General features: G+C 37.9%; 1 protein-coding gene across 1 annotated transcript in view; it reads left to right on the top strand.

The window, feature by feature from the left end:
• The window catches only part of TRIO (trio Rho guanine nucleotide exchange factor), a 248319-nt gene that overhangs the window by 149200 nt on the left and 80040 nt on the right, over nucleotides 1-19079 (top strand). The window contains exons 21-30 of the mRNA XM_059485968.1: nucleotides 3082-3204; nucleotides 5947-6141; nucleotides 6253-6368; nucleotides 6914-6980; nucleotides 7754-7863; nucleotides 8927-8996; nucleotides 9445-9534; nucleotides 11411-11503; nucleotides 13902-14013; nucleotides 15992-16182. Coding sequence (XP_059341951.1) covers nucleotides 3082-3204; nucleotides 5947-6141; nucleotides 6253-6368; nucleotides 6914-6980; nucleotides 7754-7863; nucleotides 8927-8996; nucleotides 9445-9534; nucleotides 11411-11503; nucleotides 13902-14013; nucleotides 15992-16182 — 1167 coding nt within the window. The remainder of the gene's footprint in view (nucleotides 1-3081; nucleotides 3205-5946; nucleotides 6142-6252; nucleotides 6369-6913; nucleotides 6981-7753; nucleotides 7864-8926; nucleotides 8997-9444; nucleotides 9535-11410; nucleotides 11504-13901; nucleotides 14014-15991; nucleotides 16183-19079) is intronic.

The following is a 19079-nucleotide window of genomic DNA, read 5'->3' as shown; positions in this document are numbered from 1 at the left end:
CTAAATCTGGTGAGGCAGTGTGTCTGTAAGTGTTGTAACTTAAAGGTGATGTTTTGCTTCTACCAGCTTCGTCTGGTACTGGCAAATCTAATTTCTGCAAGCTTGTGTTTGACAAATTGTTATGCTTGTTAACTTTTACACACACACCTAATTTGTCTGGGGAAATTACAGGCAGCAGCATTTTTCTCAGATGTTGGAGGAAAAATATCTTATTAAGTTGATTGGCAGTTCTAGAAATCTGACAAGTTGGATAACTCATTAAACAATAATAACTGAATTACTGTGATTTTTCAATTCTTTGTATTTGGTTTCATGGTTTCCTGCATGATAGATACACCTCTTGGTATTTTGTTGAATTTATCAGTCTGAAAAGAACTATTAAGTAACTACCTCACACACACAAAAAAATTCCTTTGCTAATCAAGACACATGTCTTAAAAATAAGTAGGGGGTTCAAGGCAGAAGTGGTAAGTGATGGTTTTTTAGTTGTTGGGGTTTTTTTTAACTGATTATAAGACAAAGAAAGGAAGCTGTCTGTTCCTGTTCTGCAGAAAATTACACAATGCCCATAGTGTAAAATATAGTCAGATCCTCTTGAAAGGGCTCAAAAACCTAATCTTTTATTTCTTTCTGACAGCTAATTTAGACAAAAGTTTAAATACTGTTGGTCTGGTTTGCTCTCTTGAATGAATTCTCCAGTCTGCCTTTCATGCTTTCACAAAGAAATTAATACAGAATGCATCTTGGAGTGAATTTGAAGTCTGATACTTCTTTAAAACAACACCACCATCTCTTCCCTACCCCCCTGCTCTCACCTCCCCGCTCTACTTTTGAATAACCTTAATTTAAACCTCTGACAAGCACATGATCTACTTGTTTTTGTATAGAGATTACTAACCAACAGTCAAACACACTGGCGATAAAGATCTGTCAGCATTTTCATTGTAAATCCCATTTTTCAGCAATCACCAGTTCAGTCATCAAAAAGCAAAGCGAACCAAACCATATATGGGACTCCACAGTGATTAGCCAAAAAAATGGAAGTGTTGCTGTCTTCATTTAGATGTCTTTCTGGAATTTGGAAGAACCTGTTCCTTGTGCTTTCAGAACTTGATGCCCTTGTGATGGAAAAGATACCATACCAGTTTGCAAGAACAGGGTTAGATTCTCAAATCCTTTCAGAGTTAAGGGCTTACCTGATCCCTAAACTGATTCCTCCAGTTCTTGTAGTGATACCTCAGGTGAAATAGAAACTGATCTAAAGTGTAGGAATTTAGATCATGTCGAACTTTCTGTCATATTGTGCCTCTAAAGAGCTGCCAGCAAGTTACAAAAAGACAACATCATTTTATTCTCGTGACAGGGGGATTGGAACTACACTACTTTTGAGTTCTCTCCCCATCAAAACCGTTCTGTGATTTGGGGAAGGGCAGCTTTTTGTTTATCATTCATTCTAGCACTATGTTATAAACCCACTAAAAAAAGGCAGAGAAGTATTAAATGTTGTTGGTAATATGGTAGCCATGCTGTGCCTGTCCATATCAGTCTTCACTTGCAAAGATTGACATTGGAATGACAACATGTGTCATAGAGGTGGTTGGTTGCAATGTTGCTTTTTTGACAGAAGTCCAACAGTTGTTCCATCAGCAACTTTTAAAAGTATAGGCCCCTCTTATCAGGCTTGCACCTGCATCAGTATGTGACTAAGAAAATGGCATCTGGCATTCACATTCGGTGTTGAATTTTGAAGGCTTTCTACTAATTTCAGATTTTGCACCAAGAAGGAAAAACATTTGAAGTGGAAGTAACGGAATCAGCGTTGTTTCATCACAGTTTTGATGAGCTTAAATAATTGGTGAAATTATAATACAGACAGTGCCTTTTCTGATTCAATATAAGGATATGTGTGTGAAACATACATATCTACTGTCCACCAGGATAAATCTTTTCCTGTTCTTGCTAGTGTGGATAGATAATGCTCATAATTTCAGGTTATCCTTTCAGGGGAAGAGTGAACACCCACCAGCATTCTACTACTTTTTCTCTTGGGTTATTAAATTTTTGCCTTGTGTTCTGTGTATTTACTGAAGATACAGAAGCTACACATGCATTTAGTAATAAGGTGGTTCTAAGCAAGCTGTGTAAAACTCTTTGAACATCTGCTATTGGCTTTTTCAGAGACGAGAAGTTTCTAAGCTCCCATCCCTCTGCCTGCTGCTGTAGGAAGCCTGTATTGAGAGCTGCAGGACAGTTGTCAGTTAGATTTTCACTGTTATGCAGCAGTTGGAGACAGCTCTTGCTTTTTTCAGGAGCCAGAGATTCCTCACGACCACTGAGTTATGCTTAAAAGGGCAGCAGGTAATGTGGGTAAATCATAGATAATTACAAAGATGAGCATTTTTCATAATAGTGAGCAAATGAAGTGTCAGATGTGGAAGGGAAACAATCTTAGTTTGCAGTTCTTTGTTCTTGTTTTTTTTTCTACTTATACATACATAAATTGCTTTAACTGAGACATCTCACTGTTCCTTCTCTGCTGCAGGTTTTATTTTGAGGAGAACAGACCACACTTTGTGAGGCTGGAATACATGCCAGCAAAAGTGGTAGTTAAATCTTACATGCTTGTAAAGCTTAGCCTGTACACTTGGTAGTCTTATGCACATTTTCACATGTTGGAACTTGTATATTTCTGAGCATGGCTGTCCCATGTGGCACCAAAAAAGGGATTTTTTTTTTTCTTTTTCCTCAGCTGAGGAAAGTATACTATCAAAACTATGAACATAATTAGTTAAAACCTTTTAATAGTGAACTGCTGTAGTCCTGCAGTAGTGGACTTCCCTGAAGTGTTTGAATTCATACATAATTTTTAATTCTCAAATCATTGCTTCATAGTCTGTGTGAATTATTTCAGAGTTATGAACTATTTGGTATTGTAGAGGTATTAGATGATTGCTGCAAGTGACAAAGAGTAAAATTCACCTGTGGCCAAACTTTGTGTGTGAAATACTGATTACAGATGGTTTCTGTTGGCAAAAATATATTGTCTTTTCTCTTACTTTTCTTCATTAATGCTTTATTTAGGCTCTGGAATGGATTCATGACAATGGAGAGTTTTATTTATCCACACATACTTCCACTGGTTCCAGTATCCAGCACACTCAAGAATTGTTAAAAGAACATGAAGAGTTTCAGATCACAGCAAAGGTAAAATAAATTTTTTAAATTATCACAAAATACTTAGAGTTGGAAGGAGCCCCTGGAGATAATTAGTCCAATCACCCTGCCATGAATAGGGTCCCCAAGAGCAGGTTACACAGGAATGTGTCCAGGTGGGTTTTGAATGTCTTCCCAGAGGGAGAGACTCCATGACATCCCTGGGCAGTCTGTTCTGTGCCCTGCCACCCTCGGCACAAAGAAATTCTTCCTCATGTTGAGATGGAACTTCTTGTGTTCTAGTTCATGGCTGTTAGTCCTTGTCCTGTCACTGGGCATCACTGAAGAGTCTGGTATCATCGTCCTGATAGCTACGTTTGAGATATTTTATATTTTGGTGAGATCCCCTCTCACTCTTCTCCAGACTAAACTGGCCCAGCTCCCTCAGTCTCTCCTCGTTAGAGAGGTGCTCCAGACCCCAAACCATCTTTGTGTTGCTCTGCTGGACCCTCTCCATTAGCTCCTTGTCTTTCCTGAACTGTGGAAAGCAGAATTGAACACAATACTCCAGATGTGGCCTGATTGGGGTCAAGAAGAGTGTCAGGATCACCTCCCTCGAGCTGTGGCCACACTTTTCCTGATGCACCCCAGGATACTGTTGGCCATCCTGGCCACCAGGGCTCTGCAGGCTTGTGCTCATCCACCAAGGCTCCCAGCTCCTTCTCCACAGAGCTGTTACCTAGTAGATCAGCCAACAACCCCTGCTAGTACTGGGGCTATTTTCCCCAGGTTGCAGGACCCTGCCTTAGCCCCTGTTGAACTTCAGTAGATTCCTCTGCCCAGCTCCCCAGCCTATCGAGCTCCCACTGAGGCAGCACAGCTGGTCCCCCCAGTTTCATATCATCAGCAAACTTCTGAGGGTGCATCATGTTCCTTCTCCAGCTTGTCGATAACCAAGTTGAGTAGAAGTTGAATTATGTAAGATTTGAAACAAAATAAAACAACTGAATTCCCCTTGCCCATCAAAAAAATCCCCCAAGGATGTGTCCATCAAGATCTGTTTACTTGCAGTGGCTTTCTGTCTATATTTCTGCTGAGAATAGAATAAAACAGAAGATAAGGAGCAGATACTCATTGTTACTGGAGCTCCATGAGCCCCATGTGCCATTGATTTCTCATGACAAAATCACAGTGAAGTAGCTTAAAAATGTTTCCAAATGTTTCAGGGCCCTTGATTTCCACTTCCATATCTTCATGATTGTGGATTACTGAATGTTCATTGAGGATATAAAATACAACAAGCTGTATTATTATTCAAGCTGTATCTTCTAATTATTAATTAGAAGATATTAGAAAAATTAGAGCTTCATTTAGGTAACTCATTTTATTAAAGTATTCTGTGCTTCTCCTGTAAACCTTTTTGAGTCAAGCAGCAGAATGTTATTCTGCATCTCTGGAGGTCTTTACAGGCCTGAGGCTGTAAAGTTGACACTCCTGAGGCTTTCCAGTTTTCCCATGTGAAAGACAGACAACCGTTGCATGACTGAACTACCTGAGTTTGTAGCCTTGTCTTGTCCCCGTTTCTCCCTCTGGCTCTCCAACTTTGATAGAGAAATAATCGAGCCCAGGAAAGTAAGCAAGTGTTCATTTGTCTGAAGGATCAGCTCAGAAGAGACTTGGAGATGGAGATGGTCAAGGGACATGTGGGAAGGGAGAAAAGAAAATCCAGAAAGAACAGAGATCACTTTTGATGTTCACACCTGGATTTTCTTCTGTTTGATCTTTGCTTCAGACTTTGATTTCCTGGATCCCTTCCAGTATGCATAGCATCACTACTCCTCCTTATTCCCTCTTTCAGCCTGCTGATGACATTGGTGCCCCTTTTGAAAGGATGTTGTTTGTGTCACTCCCTTGGCATTTTGCTACCTGTTGGGAGGATATGTTAGCCCTTGCTAATTCCATACTGAAAAGAAATGCTTGGATGAGGGACCATTAGGGAACAAAAAGAATTAAGAGAGGACAAACTTGATTTTTTCAATAATGTACGAGTCAAGTTTTTATTGACTGTTTTGCTTAACTCCCTGCTAGTAAGGGCCCTGACTGTACACTCCACTCATGACAGAGAGGTGGATGTGTAAACTCATCCGTTGTGGATGATTTATTATTTACATGAAAGAAACTGCATAATCTTAGGCAGCCTGTCATTTGGGAAAAGCATTTAGAGATTTGGTGATAACTACTTTTTTCTCTTAGTTTCTCTCAAACAGTTCTGTGCCAACAAAGCATAATATAGAAAAGATTTAAAGAATTCAGTCTTCATCTGTTAAAGAGTAAAACATATAACAAGACTTACTTCCATCTCAGCATTTCTGTGGGGTCAAAAGGAGGTAGATTCTTGGGACTGTGGGCCAGGTCTAATATCAGAGCTTCAGTGGTAATGAACAAAGTACCCTCTTTGGCATGAAAATGCCTTTGTATTGATGCAAGAGTACTCATGCTGAAAGGCTTGCCTAGCAGAATTTAATCTCTGGGTTAGATATGAAGCACATATTTCAAAGAAAAATAAACAATCTGCTTCTAGTCATGTAATAATAAAGCCTAAGGAAACCTACATTAATTTTGTGCTATTTTTAATAAGTAAAAGGTATCTGTTTAAAGGAGTTCTGGGAAGAGAGAGGAAGAAGGTAGCTTCTTCAATTCCTTCTCTAATTGCACTTAGTAGCAGTTAAGCAAAGTGACCCCCTGCATGACAGGTAGAGCTTGTAACTGTTCGATATTTTCCTGTTTTCATAGCAAACCAAAGAGAGGGTGAAGTTGTTGATACAGCTGGCTGATGGCTTTTGTGAAAAAGGGCATGCTCATGCAACAGAGATTAAAAAATGTGTCACAGCAGTGGATAAGAGGTACAGAGACTTTTCCCTGCGCATGGAGAAATACAGGACCTCTTTAGAGAAAGCTCTGGGTATTTCCTCAGATTCCAATAAATCGGTAAGAGAAATTTGAGTGTGATGACAGATAAACAAGCTTTATTTGCATTTGATTTAGCTACCTTTTTCTCCTGTCTCCTTCCTTAATCAATTCTTCCTTTCTTTAATAAAGAGCAAAAGCTTGCAGCTGGATATAATCCCAGCCAGTGTCCCTGGGTCAGAGGTGAAACTGCGCGATGCTGCTCATGAGCTTAATGAAGAAAAACGAAAGTCTGCCCGCAGGAAAGAGTAATACATTTATTTATTTTTAATCAATGAGAATGCATAAATCAATCCTGATATGAAACAACTGTCATGGCTTGTCTGGCAGCTTAGAAATTATATAAATGGTAAAAAGAGAGTGATAGTACTCAGTATCTCTTATTGCCGTTTAGTCACATGCTTGTTCTAGTAGATAATTCTAATATGACAGAATCTTAAACTTTCAAAATTGTTAGACTTCTTTTAATATGCTTTTTTCCTTTTTAGAAATAATGTGAAATAAATGTGTAAGGGGGGGAAGCAAGACAAAAGTTAAATGACTGTAGCAGTGAAAAGTGTTAGAGAAAAAATTGCATCTCCTTCCCCATTTGTTTTTGTCCTGGTTAGTAATGGAGGGATGTTACCTCGTAGGTTTTCTTCCTCTGTAGTTCTCTTCACATTTCACTTCTCAGATTTTTCTTGCTGCAGTGGAAAAGCAAAAGCTGATGAGGAGAACGATGTGTTCTGGTTATTATGCGTTCACAGTGGTCTAACCCACTGAGATTTGATTATTCTTTCTGTTGTCACCTAAGGTTCATTATGGCTGAGCTAATTCAGACAGAAAAGGCTTACGTAAGAGACCTCCGGGAATGCATGGATGTGAGTTTTCTTTTTTTCACTAATCTTTAAAGGCAGGATTCAATCCGCTGCTCTGTGGTTTTTTTCCTGGTTTTAACATCTGAGCATGATTGGTTTGGAATCATAGGATCAACTTAAGTATTCTTACTGCCATTAAGAAGAAACTTAGAATTACATCTGATAACAGCCATTTCAGAATTCACCCTATGTGTTTTGCTTTTGTTAGTATGAATTTCAGTATTTGTTCCTTTCCCAATTCATAATCGTGTGGGGAGTTTTTGTTTTAGAGAAAGGGAAAAAGGAGGGGTTTACTTTATTTGCTTTGCTAGCAATAGGGGAGAGCTTGTGCTAATTCTCTTATTATCTGTATCACATGTTCTGCAACTAGCTGACTTTTTGAATAGAAATTCAGTGAGATTCCATGGAAAAGTGCCCAGTAATTGTTCTGCTGAAGCAACTAATGTTCAGTGGTAGCTGTTGCACAAAGCATGAACTTCTAGACTGCAGACATGACCTTGATAAGGAATATCCTGAAGCATTAGAGGTTGTCAAGAACACTATGCATTTTAAATTATGAAGTCTCAGGGACTATGTTAAGTTGTCGGTTTTAGAACTTATATTTCACTGTCAAAATCACAAGGTATATTTGACACAACAGGCACTGTCACAACTGGAGATGATGCTGCTGTATGATCTTTGCCTAGTTTCTAGTTTAATGCATACTTGCAGATACCTGGCTGTGTCTGTTGGGAGTTTATCATCGCTTTTCACACTTTTTTTTTTTTTCTGGGCAGACATATCTATGGGAAATGACAAGTGGAGTTGAGGAGATCCCACCTGGTATTGTAAACAAAGAACACATTATCTTTGGAAACATGCAGGAAATTTATGAGTTCCACAATAAGTGAGTGACTTATCTTCCATTTCCATACTACTACTAAATCCAAATGATGACCTGAGGGATTTCCTAGTGAAAATACTGTGTATTTCAATAATAAATGCTTTCCCATCAAAAAATTGAAAGATTTTCCTCTTGCATTGCTAAATTACTTCAGCTGTTCCTTTTTGCAGAGAGGTAGGTACACCATTAGAAATTATATTTTTCAGTCTCAGGTATCTTTCAGCATATAAGAGAATTTTGGATACACCAAAATTTTGTTGTAGGTTTATCAGTTGTTCTAAAGAGATGAAAACCATTGGACTCAATAAAATACAAACATAGCACAAACATTAGGGCTCTGTCATTGTTTCACAACCCTCATTCCCAATATCCAAGTGCAGCTGTTAGTGGGAAAGAGTAGGGCTCCCAGCTCTTCTTGGCTCTTAGCTTCTGTAGAGATGCACCAGCATCATTACAATTACTGGAGTACAGAGCATAAAAGAGACTTGTCCACTCCATTTCTTCTGAGTGGAGTGGTTCTTGGGGGGATCTGTGTACAGAAGTCTTGCTCTGAATCTTCCTTCTTTGTTATTTCCTGGTTATGTACACATTTGTATTGGGTTATGATTCTTCGAAGTAATAAAATAAACCTAGTGTATTCCAGACCCCAATTTTACAGTTCTTTGTATGCTTTGTGTTAACTTGAGAACTTGAGTATCCAAAAAGCAATGTTTGGTTTTTTTTTTAAATTGAGATGGAGGTTTTTCTTGAAACTAAAAACAGTAGGAAACCTTCTTGATAGAGAACAACAGCAATTACTAAATTTTTATGTATTCTTATGTATTAACTGCATGTCCAGTGGTTCAGTTTCTGATCTTCTCATCAGAATTTTTATTGAATTATATTTTATATTAGTACTTTTATTACACATTTTTATCTATTTGTTATCTTTATTTCCTTAGCTCATACATTTGGTATTACAGAAAGTTTTCTAATGGCCTTTATCCACAGACAATAGATCCAAGCAATTTGCTGTAATAAACATGTTTCATATGCCTTGTACTACTTGTTTCTTTTCTACCCACAGTATATTTCTCAAGGAGTTGGAAAAATATGAACAGTTACCAGAAGATGTTGGACATTGCTTTGTTACTTGGGTAATGAAGTCACACTTACGTTTAGAAGGGGGGATAGGAAGCATGACAGGATGAATTCTTGCTCTCAGATCCCTTTTTGATTTGTAAAAGTACCTCTTCCTGCAAATTTAAGGAAAATGTGTGTGTCTTTAACTGAGAAAACAATAATTAGGTCACTCCTGTCAGATGCCAGTCCTTAGCTGCTCTTGAAGTGTATGCAAGTTGCCTAAACCTGTGTGCAGATTTGGTTTGTCTTAGCTCTGAATAACCTATTTTTATACACATTGCTGCTGTTTTCAGTCTTACTTGCCTGATGTGTATTTTTACACTGCCAGTTTGAGTGGAAATGTAATTCTGTACAGCTCAGTTTCTTGATAGGGAAGATAAGCTCTCTAAAAATGGCATAAAAACTTTGAGAGAGGAATGATGCTCTCTGATAACCTTTGTCAATTTGCATTTTGTTCTGCAGGCAGACAAATTCCAGATGTACGTTACCTACTGTAAAAATAAGCCAGATTCCACTCAGCTGATATTAGAACATGCAGGAGCATACTTTGATGTAAGTACATAATCTTAAAAGCTAAAACACCTTGGCTGTTTGACTCATATTTGTGGTTCTGCTGAGTGCCTAATTTGTTAAGAAAATGCATGTTTCCTGTTAATAACGCTGCAGTTTATTAAGCTGTCAGCTCAAGAAAATCAATTCTGTATCTCACATGGTTACATTGCTCAGTTGGTGTTACAGAGCTGTCAAATCAGATGTGAAAAGCCGCTGTCAAATAGCAGAGTGGTTCAGAACTGGAAGCAGGTTCTGGCAACAACAACCGAGACATGAATCTTCAGCTCACACAGGCACATCCTGCAAATCTTAGCATTTTGATGTGCTTAGTTTGCATTGTATGTAATAGAGATAGAAATGTTGGTTGAGTTTTGGAGCGCTTTTAAACTGTAATTGCATGTAGTGGTAATTCAGTTCACTGCTGTTATTTAGAAAGGCTGAACCTCCTTATTCAGTCCCACGGTTCCATGGCCTGCACATGCAATATTCTGCATAGAAAAGGAAGCAAAATGTAGGTGTGTTAGAAGTTTAATGGAGGAATTTTGACCACAGTGACTGAGCTTTAATTGGACATGTATTAATAGATTATTCAATTGGAGTTCAGTCTCTTTCCATTTTTTTTCCCCACTAGCTGTATGATGACACCACAATTTTTTTTTTATAATTGTTTGTACAAGTAGAGGGAAGTAGAGGAAATCCCTGAAGCCCTTGAGGTTAATCTCAAAAGTGTAATCACTGAGGAAATGAGGTTTCTAAATGTTGTAAGGCAAAGCCTTTCTGTGAAGCCTTCTGTTAAGTTTTTGGTGTTTGAAGAAGAGCCAGGTGAGTTATAGAAAATCAGATAGATGTGACCAAAAAAATTCCAAGAAAAATTTAGTAAATACCATTAAAAAATAACACAGGGCTGTAATAAAATTACTAGAAATAAATTCTTGCCACCACCTCCTGTTTTACCACTAGATCCAGAGCTCTCCATCCCCTAATTCACCTAAAGTATATTAGGAGTGTGAAGACTTAATTCTGTGCACAGAGAACTTGAGTGCTTCCACTGATGACACCACTGGTCCGTGTGAAAATATCGTGTGTATCCCATTTTGGGAATTTCTGATACTGTAACCATGGTTTGATGGCACATAGCTGTGGGGCATAACTTGCTGTTTGAAATTGCTTGGTTGGAATAGATCCAATGCTGTGATAAATGGCAGACCCTATCAGTGGAATTCAGCCCCAGTCAGTACCCAATCTGTAATCATCCCAGTTAGCTATCCGATAATTCTGGTTTCCACCTTTAGCTTCGTGGATGTTGTTTCTTTTTCTATTTGTTCGTGGCTGGTTTCTTTTCAATGCTTGGTAACCTCAGAACCTGTTACTCGGTGCTCCCTCTGGTGGGGGATGAGGCCGTCTGTGGCTGTTGGCACTGAAATAGCAGGGGATGCTGAGAAACCTCTACCTCAGCCTTTCTGGCACTCCTGCCTCTTCCCAGCAACACTGGAATGTGAGGGTTTTTCCTCTCCTGCAAGTAGCAAAAGAAGTACAGATCTTAATGTTTTTTAAAAAAGGTGTTGCCACACATTCTGTGTCTCTAATTATTGGTCTTTATATTTAGGTTTGTTGAAATGTTTCACAGGTACTCTTGGAGGTAATCATCTTCTGTTTGTACCAAGTGATCAGGCAGATGCACAGCATCACACATATTAATTGTGCCTGGAATATCTGATTATCCTGTTTTTTTGGGGTTTTTTTCCTGCTAAAATAGAATTTGTAGTTAATGTATATTATTTCATAATCCCTCAAAACAGTTTATATCTGAGTGCTGGTGCTTACAGTCCTCACTTACTGTATGCCCTAAATTCAAATGTTTTCTTTTTCCATGTAGGAGATACAACAACGACATGGACTGGCCAACTCTATCTCCTCTTACCTTATCAAACCTGTCCAAAGGATAACAAAATACCAGCTTCTTTTAAAGGTCAGTATTAATTCAGAGCTCTTCATCTGATTCTGCTGGTCATAAGAAGGCAAAGCTCTTGCTAAAATCAAGAGATTGTTCTACTCTACTCTAAGACTCCGGCATCCTGGGCAGCCACAAATGCTGCTGCAAAATTTCAACTGAAAAGGAAAGAAGGCATAAACAAGCAGCTTTTTGTCCAGATTTCTGTAAACCAAGAAAAAATTCATGAGTACTGATGTTTACTTAGAAAATATAATTTGCATTTGCAGGGTAAAAAAGTAATTCATGGCTATAGGACTATATAACCATTTTTGTATTGTTTTCTACACCAGATTTTGGTAAGACATTAGCTATGCTGATGATATTAAATACTGTAAAATAGATATTTCTATATAAAACTGTAATACAAATATCTATGAGGATTTTAAATATCTGTGTGTATTGGTATTTACACACAGTGACTGTACCTGTAGAGCTGTTGCACAAAGAGTTTTTATTTGTAATATTGCCTGGAAATGTCCAGTAAATGGCAGCTGCCAAATAAGCACAACTTTTGGAACCCTGTAGTTAGAACTTTCACTCAGTGGACAGATGTCTTCTCAAGTGGGCAGCAGTGTTCTTGGACTGTGCTGGGTCGCTGTTAGGTGGCAATACCTGTTTTGTTGTAGTAGCCTACAAAAGCACTGTAACTGATCTGTGTCTCCCCTTTTTACTTGAGAACAGCCATGTGTGATTGCTTTTGACATTTCTGAAAAACATTAGAGGCTATTTCAGGTCACTTTGGGTGGAAACAAATCTGTCATTTTTGACTGAAGTTTAGTGTCTGTTTTCCACTTGCAAGGAGTTATGACTTAGTCAAGTTATTATTACAGAAATACTCTGGGCTGTGCTGTTTCAGAAATTGAGGAATTAATTCCAGCAATAATTATTATTTTTATTATTAATATGCTTCAGCCTGCAACTTTATGGAAGTGGTGGGATACATTGGTTTCACCAGTGTTTGCAGAGCCAGATGTCTTTGCTGTGTAGTAAAATGGATTTGTGTGGTGGTTTCTGGATTGTCTTTCCTTTTTCTTTTCTTTTCTTTTCTTTTCTTTTCTTTTCTTTTCTTTTCTTTTCTTTTCTTTTCTTTTCTTTTCTTTTCTTTTCTTTTCTTTTCTTTTCTTTTCTTTTCTTTTCTTTTCTTTTCTTTTCTTTTCTTTTCTTTTCTTTTCTTTTCTTTTCTTTTCTTTTCTTTTCTTTTCTTTTCTTTTCTTTTCTTTTCTTTTCTTTTCTTTTCTTTTCTTTTCTTTTCCTTTCCTTTCCTTTCCTTTCCTTTCCTTTCCTTTCCTTTCCTTTCCTTTCCTTTCCTTTCCTTTCCTTTCCTTTCCTTTCCTTTCCTTTCCTTTCCTTTCCTTTCCTTTCCTTTCCTTTCCTTTCCTTTTCCTTTCCTTTTCCTTTCCTTTTCCTTTCCTTTTCCTTTCTTTTCCTTTCTTTTTCTATATTAAGAGAGAGATGTATAGCATAGTAGGATTAAGAGCCTAAAACTTGAATGATAAATGAAACATTTTACAGTTCTGGAAGTTTCACTTGTTTTTCCAAATGGTATTGAAGCTGCTCCTCTTCTGTGCCTCTGAGAGATACTAAAGTTACTCTCACTGTTCTGTGGAGTTGTCATGCAAAATTTAGGTGGAATCATGTAGTGTTTTGCTGTGATAGTGGTATTGGCAGTTGAATAAAAATACTGTAATGATCATAATATTAGAAATCACATGGCTTTCTCTTTAAAAAGAGGAAAAGGAATTTAACCTGAGGGAATGAATTAAGTGGGCTTTTTGAATAACAGAAGTAACATAATATGCCCTTTTGGTTATGTAACCTACATTTTATCTTGATACTGTTCAAATGCTTGAAAGCTGCCAGGAAATTTGAATACCAGCTGAGACACTGTTACATTAAATCTGTGGGATGTTGAATGGCCAGAGAACCGTATGCCCTAAATTCTGCTACAACACTTCAGCATGTTCAATTCTCTGACTTCTGTCCATTAGTTAATGCTAGTTTGTATTGAAAAGTTTTGCCTGTAGGTTGCTTTTATGAACACAGAATAGTCATTCATGGAATACTTAGAATAAAACAATGTAATCTTTATCAGCAGTTGTACAGAGCCGGTGTTTGGTGCAGTGGAGCAATGACTGACATGGGAGGTGGGAAGGGTCCTTTTATGCTGCCCTGCTTTCCTCCATCTTCATGACTTGGCAGCTGCATTGTTCTGGGCCTTGATGTAGCACAGCATCTGATAACTGTGTCAAGAAGTTCAAAAATATTTTATGTGTCAAAAATGAATTTTGGTTTGTTAGAACTACTCTTTGGTTGTCTGTCATATTAGTGTAAAAACAAATGATGGAGAGTCATTTTGTCTGTTTGTCTTTTGCAGGAGCTGCTCACGTGCTGTGAAGAAGGTAAAGGTGAGATTAAGGATGGCCTGGAGGTGATGCTTAGTGTGCCAAAGCGAGCCAACGATGCCATGCACCTCAGCATGCTGGAAGGTAGGATTCAAGCTGCCTTTCCAAATCATTGTGTGCTGCAAAGGAACTTTGTTTTGTGAACATGTTCTTTTCTCAGGGTTTGTATTTTTCATAACATTTTGGCAGGGCTATATGAGATGAAAATTTATTTAGGAAAATAAGTTGTTACAGTCAGCTGCTAGGGTTTTAGTAATTCTTGAAGTGTTCTTTCACCTTGATCTATAGTTGTGGCACTGCAGATTTGAAAAACCTGTAGGCTAATGAGGTAGTCCACTACTCACCCAAAATGCATTAGGTGACTGGTCAGATAGGCTGGCTTTGGCTGCATTCTCCAACCTAAGCTTCTTTGTATGAGGCTCATAAGTGTATTATTGGTGATTTTGCTGATTTATGTATGAAATAATTGTCTCCAAGAAGTTTGCCTTTTCCACATCTGTTTGCTGCCTGTTCCATAACAGACTTCTGGTTAAAATCTATCTTCTGGCAGTAAAATGTCAGCATAAGCCAATTTAGCCCAAGTCTAAGCCAGCATAATCATGTTCATGGCAGACAGTGGAGGTTGGATGTAATGCATCTATGTGCTTAGAACAACTTCGTGCCAAAATCTGTTTTGCAATTGGCACGTTATCATTTATAATGGTGCAATCATAAATTTAGTAATAAAAATGTTTTTCTTGGGTGTTTAAATTTTTGGAGAAAAAAAAAGCAGGGCCCTCTTACCCTATAGTTGCTGAATAAATACTTTTAAATGCTTCTAATCAATATGCCTTTTCTTCTCCTCTGCCTTCTGGGAGTAGCATGGAGCTTGTTGTGGAATTTTCAGTATTGTGCTAGATACTGCAAAATTTGCCTTGGTTTGACATATGTGATCCTTGATTTTATAAATGCTCCAAATCACCTCTATTCCTTGATTTTAAACAGTAAGGATGTCAGTCAGTTTACAGGATCACTTCCAAATGCTTGTTCAGGAGGTGGTCTTAGTATAAAGGCTGACCAGCTTTGTTAATCATCTTTTGACACTGGGAATGTGACTCTGGAGAATATCCTAATCTTTTACATAAGCTGGTTTTACAATAAATGGTGCATGCATTGTTGAGTCATCCCATGTTGGACAAATATAGCGAGTGAGCACATTTCCTCTTTATGTCTCCGGAGGATTTTGAATGAGCATCCTGGCGGAACTTCCCTCTGATCCTCTCCATACTCTTGTCCTGTTCAGAGTATGAGACCTGGCAAGCAGTATCTATTTAAAATACATTTTGATACCGCTCAGAAGAGTATGGTTGACAGTTTTTGTTATCCTCCAACTCTAAAGCTGTGTATTAAACTGGGTGAACATGGTGCCATTATAATGGAAGTAAAATTGTTGGCATTCTCAATCTTCATCTTTTTTTCATTATGTCTCAATACAAATGATCCAGCTGGTAATTACTGTAATGTGGATCAATTCTGGCATGACCAATGGTAGGCTGATTGTATGCCAACAGCTCCAAGCTGCCATGTTTCTCCATCCCCAGTTGGACACATTTCTGTGCTCATTGCCCACATGGTAGAGAAGGTATACCTCCAGAAAAGGTGGCATTTGGGAGCTTGCCACTCTCAGAAGAACCTGATGTTGCTCTGTGTCTTTGCAAGTTGCTTACTTTGTACAGTGGCAGAAAGCTCATAAGAGAAATCATTTTCATCACAGAAGAGGTTACCAGAAGCTGACAAAGACAGATTTGTCATTTGTTGGTAAAATACTGCCAGAAGAGTTGATAAAGTTCTTAACAGTTGGATGTCTAAATTTAGCAGTGCATTTGAGCTGTAGTTACATTTAGTATATTGCAGTGTGAAAATCAAGTCTTGTTTTTAGTATTGTTTTCTTGGAATCGCATCTTTTGGAAGTTTTGTCAGGGAGAAAAAAAATCATATAGTTTAATGAACAGAAGCTGTGCCTTTTATGTTACTTATATTACCAAGTTTTCATGGTGAATCTTTCTTTTCACTCTGTTTTTAGGCTTTGATGAAAATATAGAATCTCAGGGAGAGCTCATCCTTCAAGAATCCTTCCAAGTGTGGGACCCAAAAACTCTGATTCGAAAGGGAAGAGAGAGGCACCTTTTCCTTTTTGAGATGTCCTTGGTTTTCAGTAAAGAAGTGAAGGACTCAAGTGGAAGGAGCAAGTACATTTACAAGAGCAAACTGTTTGTAAGTATTGAAGAACAATTAATTTACAAAACTGTCCAAATTAGGCTTCAACTAAGCTCAGGTGATTTAAGTGTGTCTGAAAAACTTGAACAACTGTAACAGAGCACTGCAAGAAAGCCTTGGAATGTATAGACTGAACCTTTAAAGTGTGGTGCTTTGTCTTGCTCTTGAGGAGAAAGGATAGGCTCAAAGCAGCTATTGAGGGGTCAGTCTTGGTGTGTCAGGTGAAATGAAAATCAATATTGGGCTGGACTGGTTTTGTCTTAATTGTGTGCTGATTGCAGATTCTTTAACACTTATTTGTATAAAGCAGAAGAATGGAAGGAGTTGATGAGTTGCCTTCAACTTTCTTCTTTGCTATTGCTGTTAAGGATTCGTTTTAGTGAATATTCTACACCTACTGATTGGGGAAGACAAGAACTTTGTTTTGGAAAAGTTCATTCCAGAATGTTTGCTGAGACCAGTAGTCTTACAATAAAATTCCGCATATAGAATTATAGTACTTATGGTCTACTGAAAGGATGTAAAGGTGGAAATGTTTTTTTCCCATCTGAGGAAAAAAAAAAAAAAAAAACTAAAAAGAAAAAATCAACCCCAAAACCTCCACTCTTGCCTTCTAGAATGCATTCTCTAGAATGCATACTTTACACAATGTGACTCTGGAATTCACATCCTTACCTTCCTATCTTGTTGGATGACTTGGGTGAGAGCAGTATTCACACTCCATAAATTTAGGTAGTGGCAAGACAGTCTCCCATGGCTTGCTCTGCACCTATCGAAGGCAAGATTAGTTTTTATATAGCTAAAATAATTCAGAGCAAGTACTTAAAATTACTTCCCTTCTCAGAACTACACTCAAGAAAACATTATTCTTGCATTGATCCTATTGGGATATATAACTAAGTCTAGATGATATAAATACTGAGTCTTTTCCCTGTGCTTCTGTTCCTTTTCTTTCATTCATTCCCACTTCCCACTTCTGTATCTAAACTGGTAAAACAGGTTGGTGAAAAAAAAACCCACTTTTTTTCCATATCTTTCGTTGCATATTCTGTCATTTCATTTCCAACATTTGCTTTCCTTCCTGATACTAAATAGCTATTAGGTTACACTGCTGCAGCTGTTAGTTGATCACACCTTTCTTTGCTGCTCTTAAAAACTCAATTAAAAAAGAAATGCTGGTGTATTGGAGAATATTAATAGCTGCCAAGGGATTATATAGGAGAGGTGACAAAACTGAAAAATCAGTCCTGTTAAATTGTCGTGTCGGTTCCTCCAACAGGAATTTAGTAGTAGCCTTAGGTCTTAGAGAAGCTGATGGAAATCTTGAAGACTCTCATTGTACCTCATTTTTTAAAATATAGGGATTCTTTTTGTTGTCATATTCTATCTGGCAAAATATCCTGTAGTGCATCTTATATTATAGCAGCTCTTATAGTTTGATCTTTAGAAAAGGCATATGTTGAAAGCATGCATGTTGACTTGAGCTGAAGATCCTTTCTGTATGCTATCCTGTGACTTCTGGAAGATGGCTTTACAAAAATGAGGTCCTTCTCTTTGCTTTGTGCATAATGAACATCAGGGTTTCCCCAGCACAAGATACTCAATGGCATGATATAGATATATATCTATATATATATCTGTATATCTATATAGGCAGAAGGTGTTAATGAACTCCTTTGGCAAGAGATTAGGTGTCCAGGAGCAAATGCCTAAGGAGGGCGGTGGAAAAAAAGGCAAGCAGGTGTTACTTGGACAGAACACTCTCCCAGTCACCAGTAAGTGGCTGTTTGGGAACTTCCTCACCTCAGTGTGGTTTCCATGCATCCAGTAAGCCACAATGGTTTCTGTTCTGTGAGCCTGTCCTGGAGAGCCACATGCAGACTTAGCATCCTTTGCAGAGAGCGGTGTTGTTCAACTGCCTGTTGGGCAAAGACAGTTGTGTGTGGAAGGGTAGATGTTGGTATGGGATTATTTTAGAAGAAAAAAAAAAAATCTAAAAAGCTTTCACCCACCAACACAAAAAAAAGAGCCAAGTTGGTATCGAAATGAGACAAGAAAAAAAGTACTTTTACTCAGGTATTGGGTATCCAGCATCTCATGTGTTGAGGTGTGTATGTGCTAATGATGATGTGTATGAGAGGAAAAATACAGCTTCTAATCATGTGAGAATACTTAGCAGCTGTTGGAGGGTGAGGGTTCTTTTAGTTTGAGCTCTATTTCTTAGTTTGTAATTTTTTTTGGAATAGAGCCTGTATGAATTGTTTAAAGTGGAAGCCAATTCATATGAGTGAGATGTTCCAGTTAGAAAGTGAAAACATTTTGCATGATAATTAGCCATTAAGGTCTGACATTAGAACATTCCCAAAGACTGATTGTTCATGTAGTTGTCTCACAAAATTCTCCAGGGAAACTGCATTTCTGAATTATTTCAACTGTTTCAGAGGGAAGGAAACACTAGGAAAGGCTCATGTGATAAAAAATAAGCCAGCATTTTAGAAGATAGCAAGAGAATTCTTAAGTATATCTTATCTGAGAGGGAGCATAAAGATTAGTAAATAGTGAGTGTTCTCCAATGGAAATGAACAGGGAGAGGAGCCAAAATTTATTTTTTGCCAAGCATCATCTTTAGAATTATAAGGGTTTTCCTGTCAAGTCCAAAAACTAAAATCAGTAATTCATTTTCAGGATTGTAAGTGTTATTGTTTATTGTGACTTTACAGAAAAGATTGTTAATCTTGCAGTTCTTACTTTTTTGAAGAGACCTCACACTGCCACCAGAATAAAGGATTCTCTCTAGCCTTATGAGTTAGCCTTAAGCTTCTGAAAATCTCTTTAAATAGTAGTGCTCAATTTTGTAGATTTTTAGCATGCTTTTGTTGGCTTCTGAGGAAAAA

Source organism: Ammospiza nelsoni, chromosome 1 (assembly GCF_027579445.1).
Source record: "Ammospiza nelsoni isolate bAmmNel1 chromosome 1, bAmmNel1.pri, whole genome shotgun sequence".
Taxonomy (NCBI): domain Eukaryota; kingdom Metazoa; phylum Chordata; class Aves; order Passeriformes; family Passerellidae; genus Ammospiza; species Ammospiza nelsoni.
The sequence above is the reverse complement of the archived record's forward strand: the minus strand, read 5'-3'. Positions and strand labels throughout refer to the sequence as shown.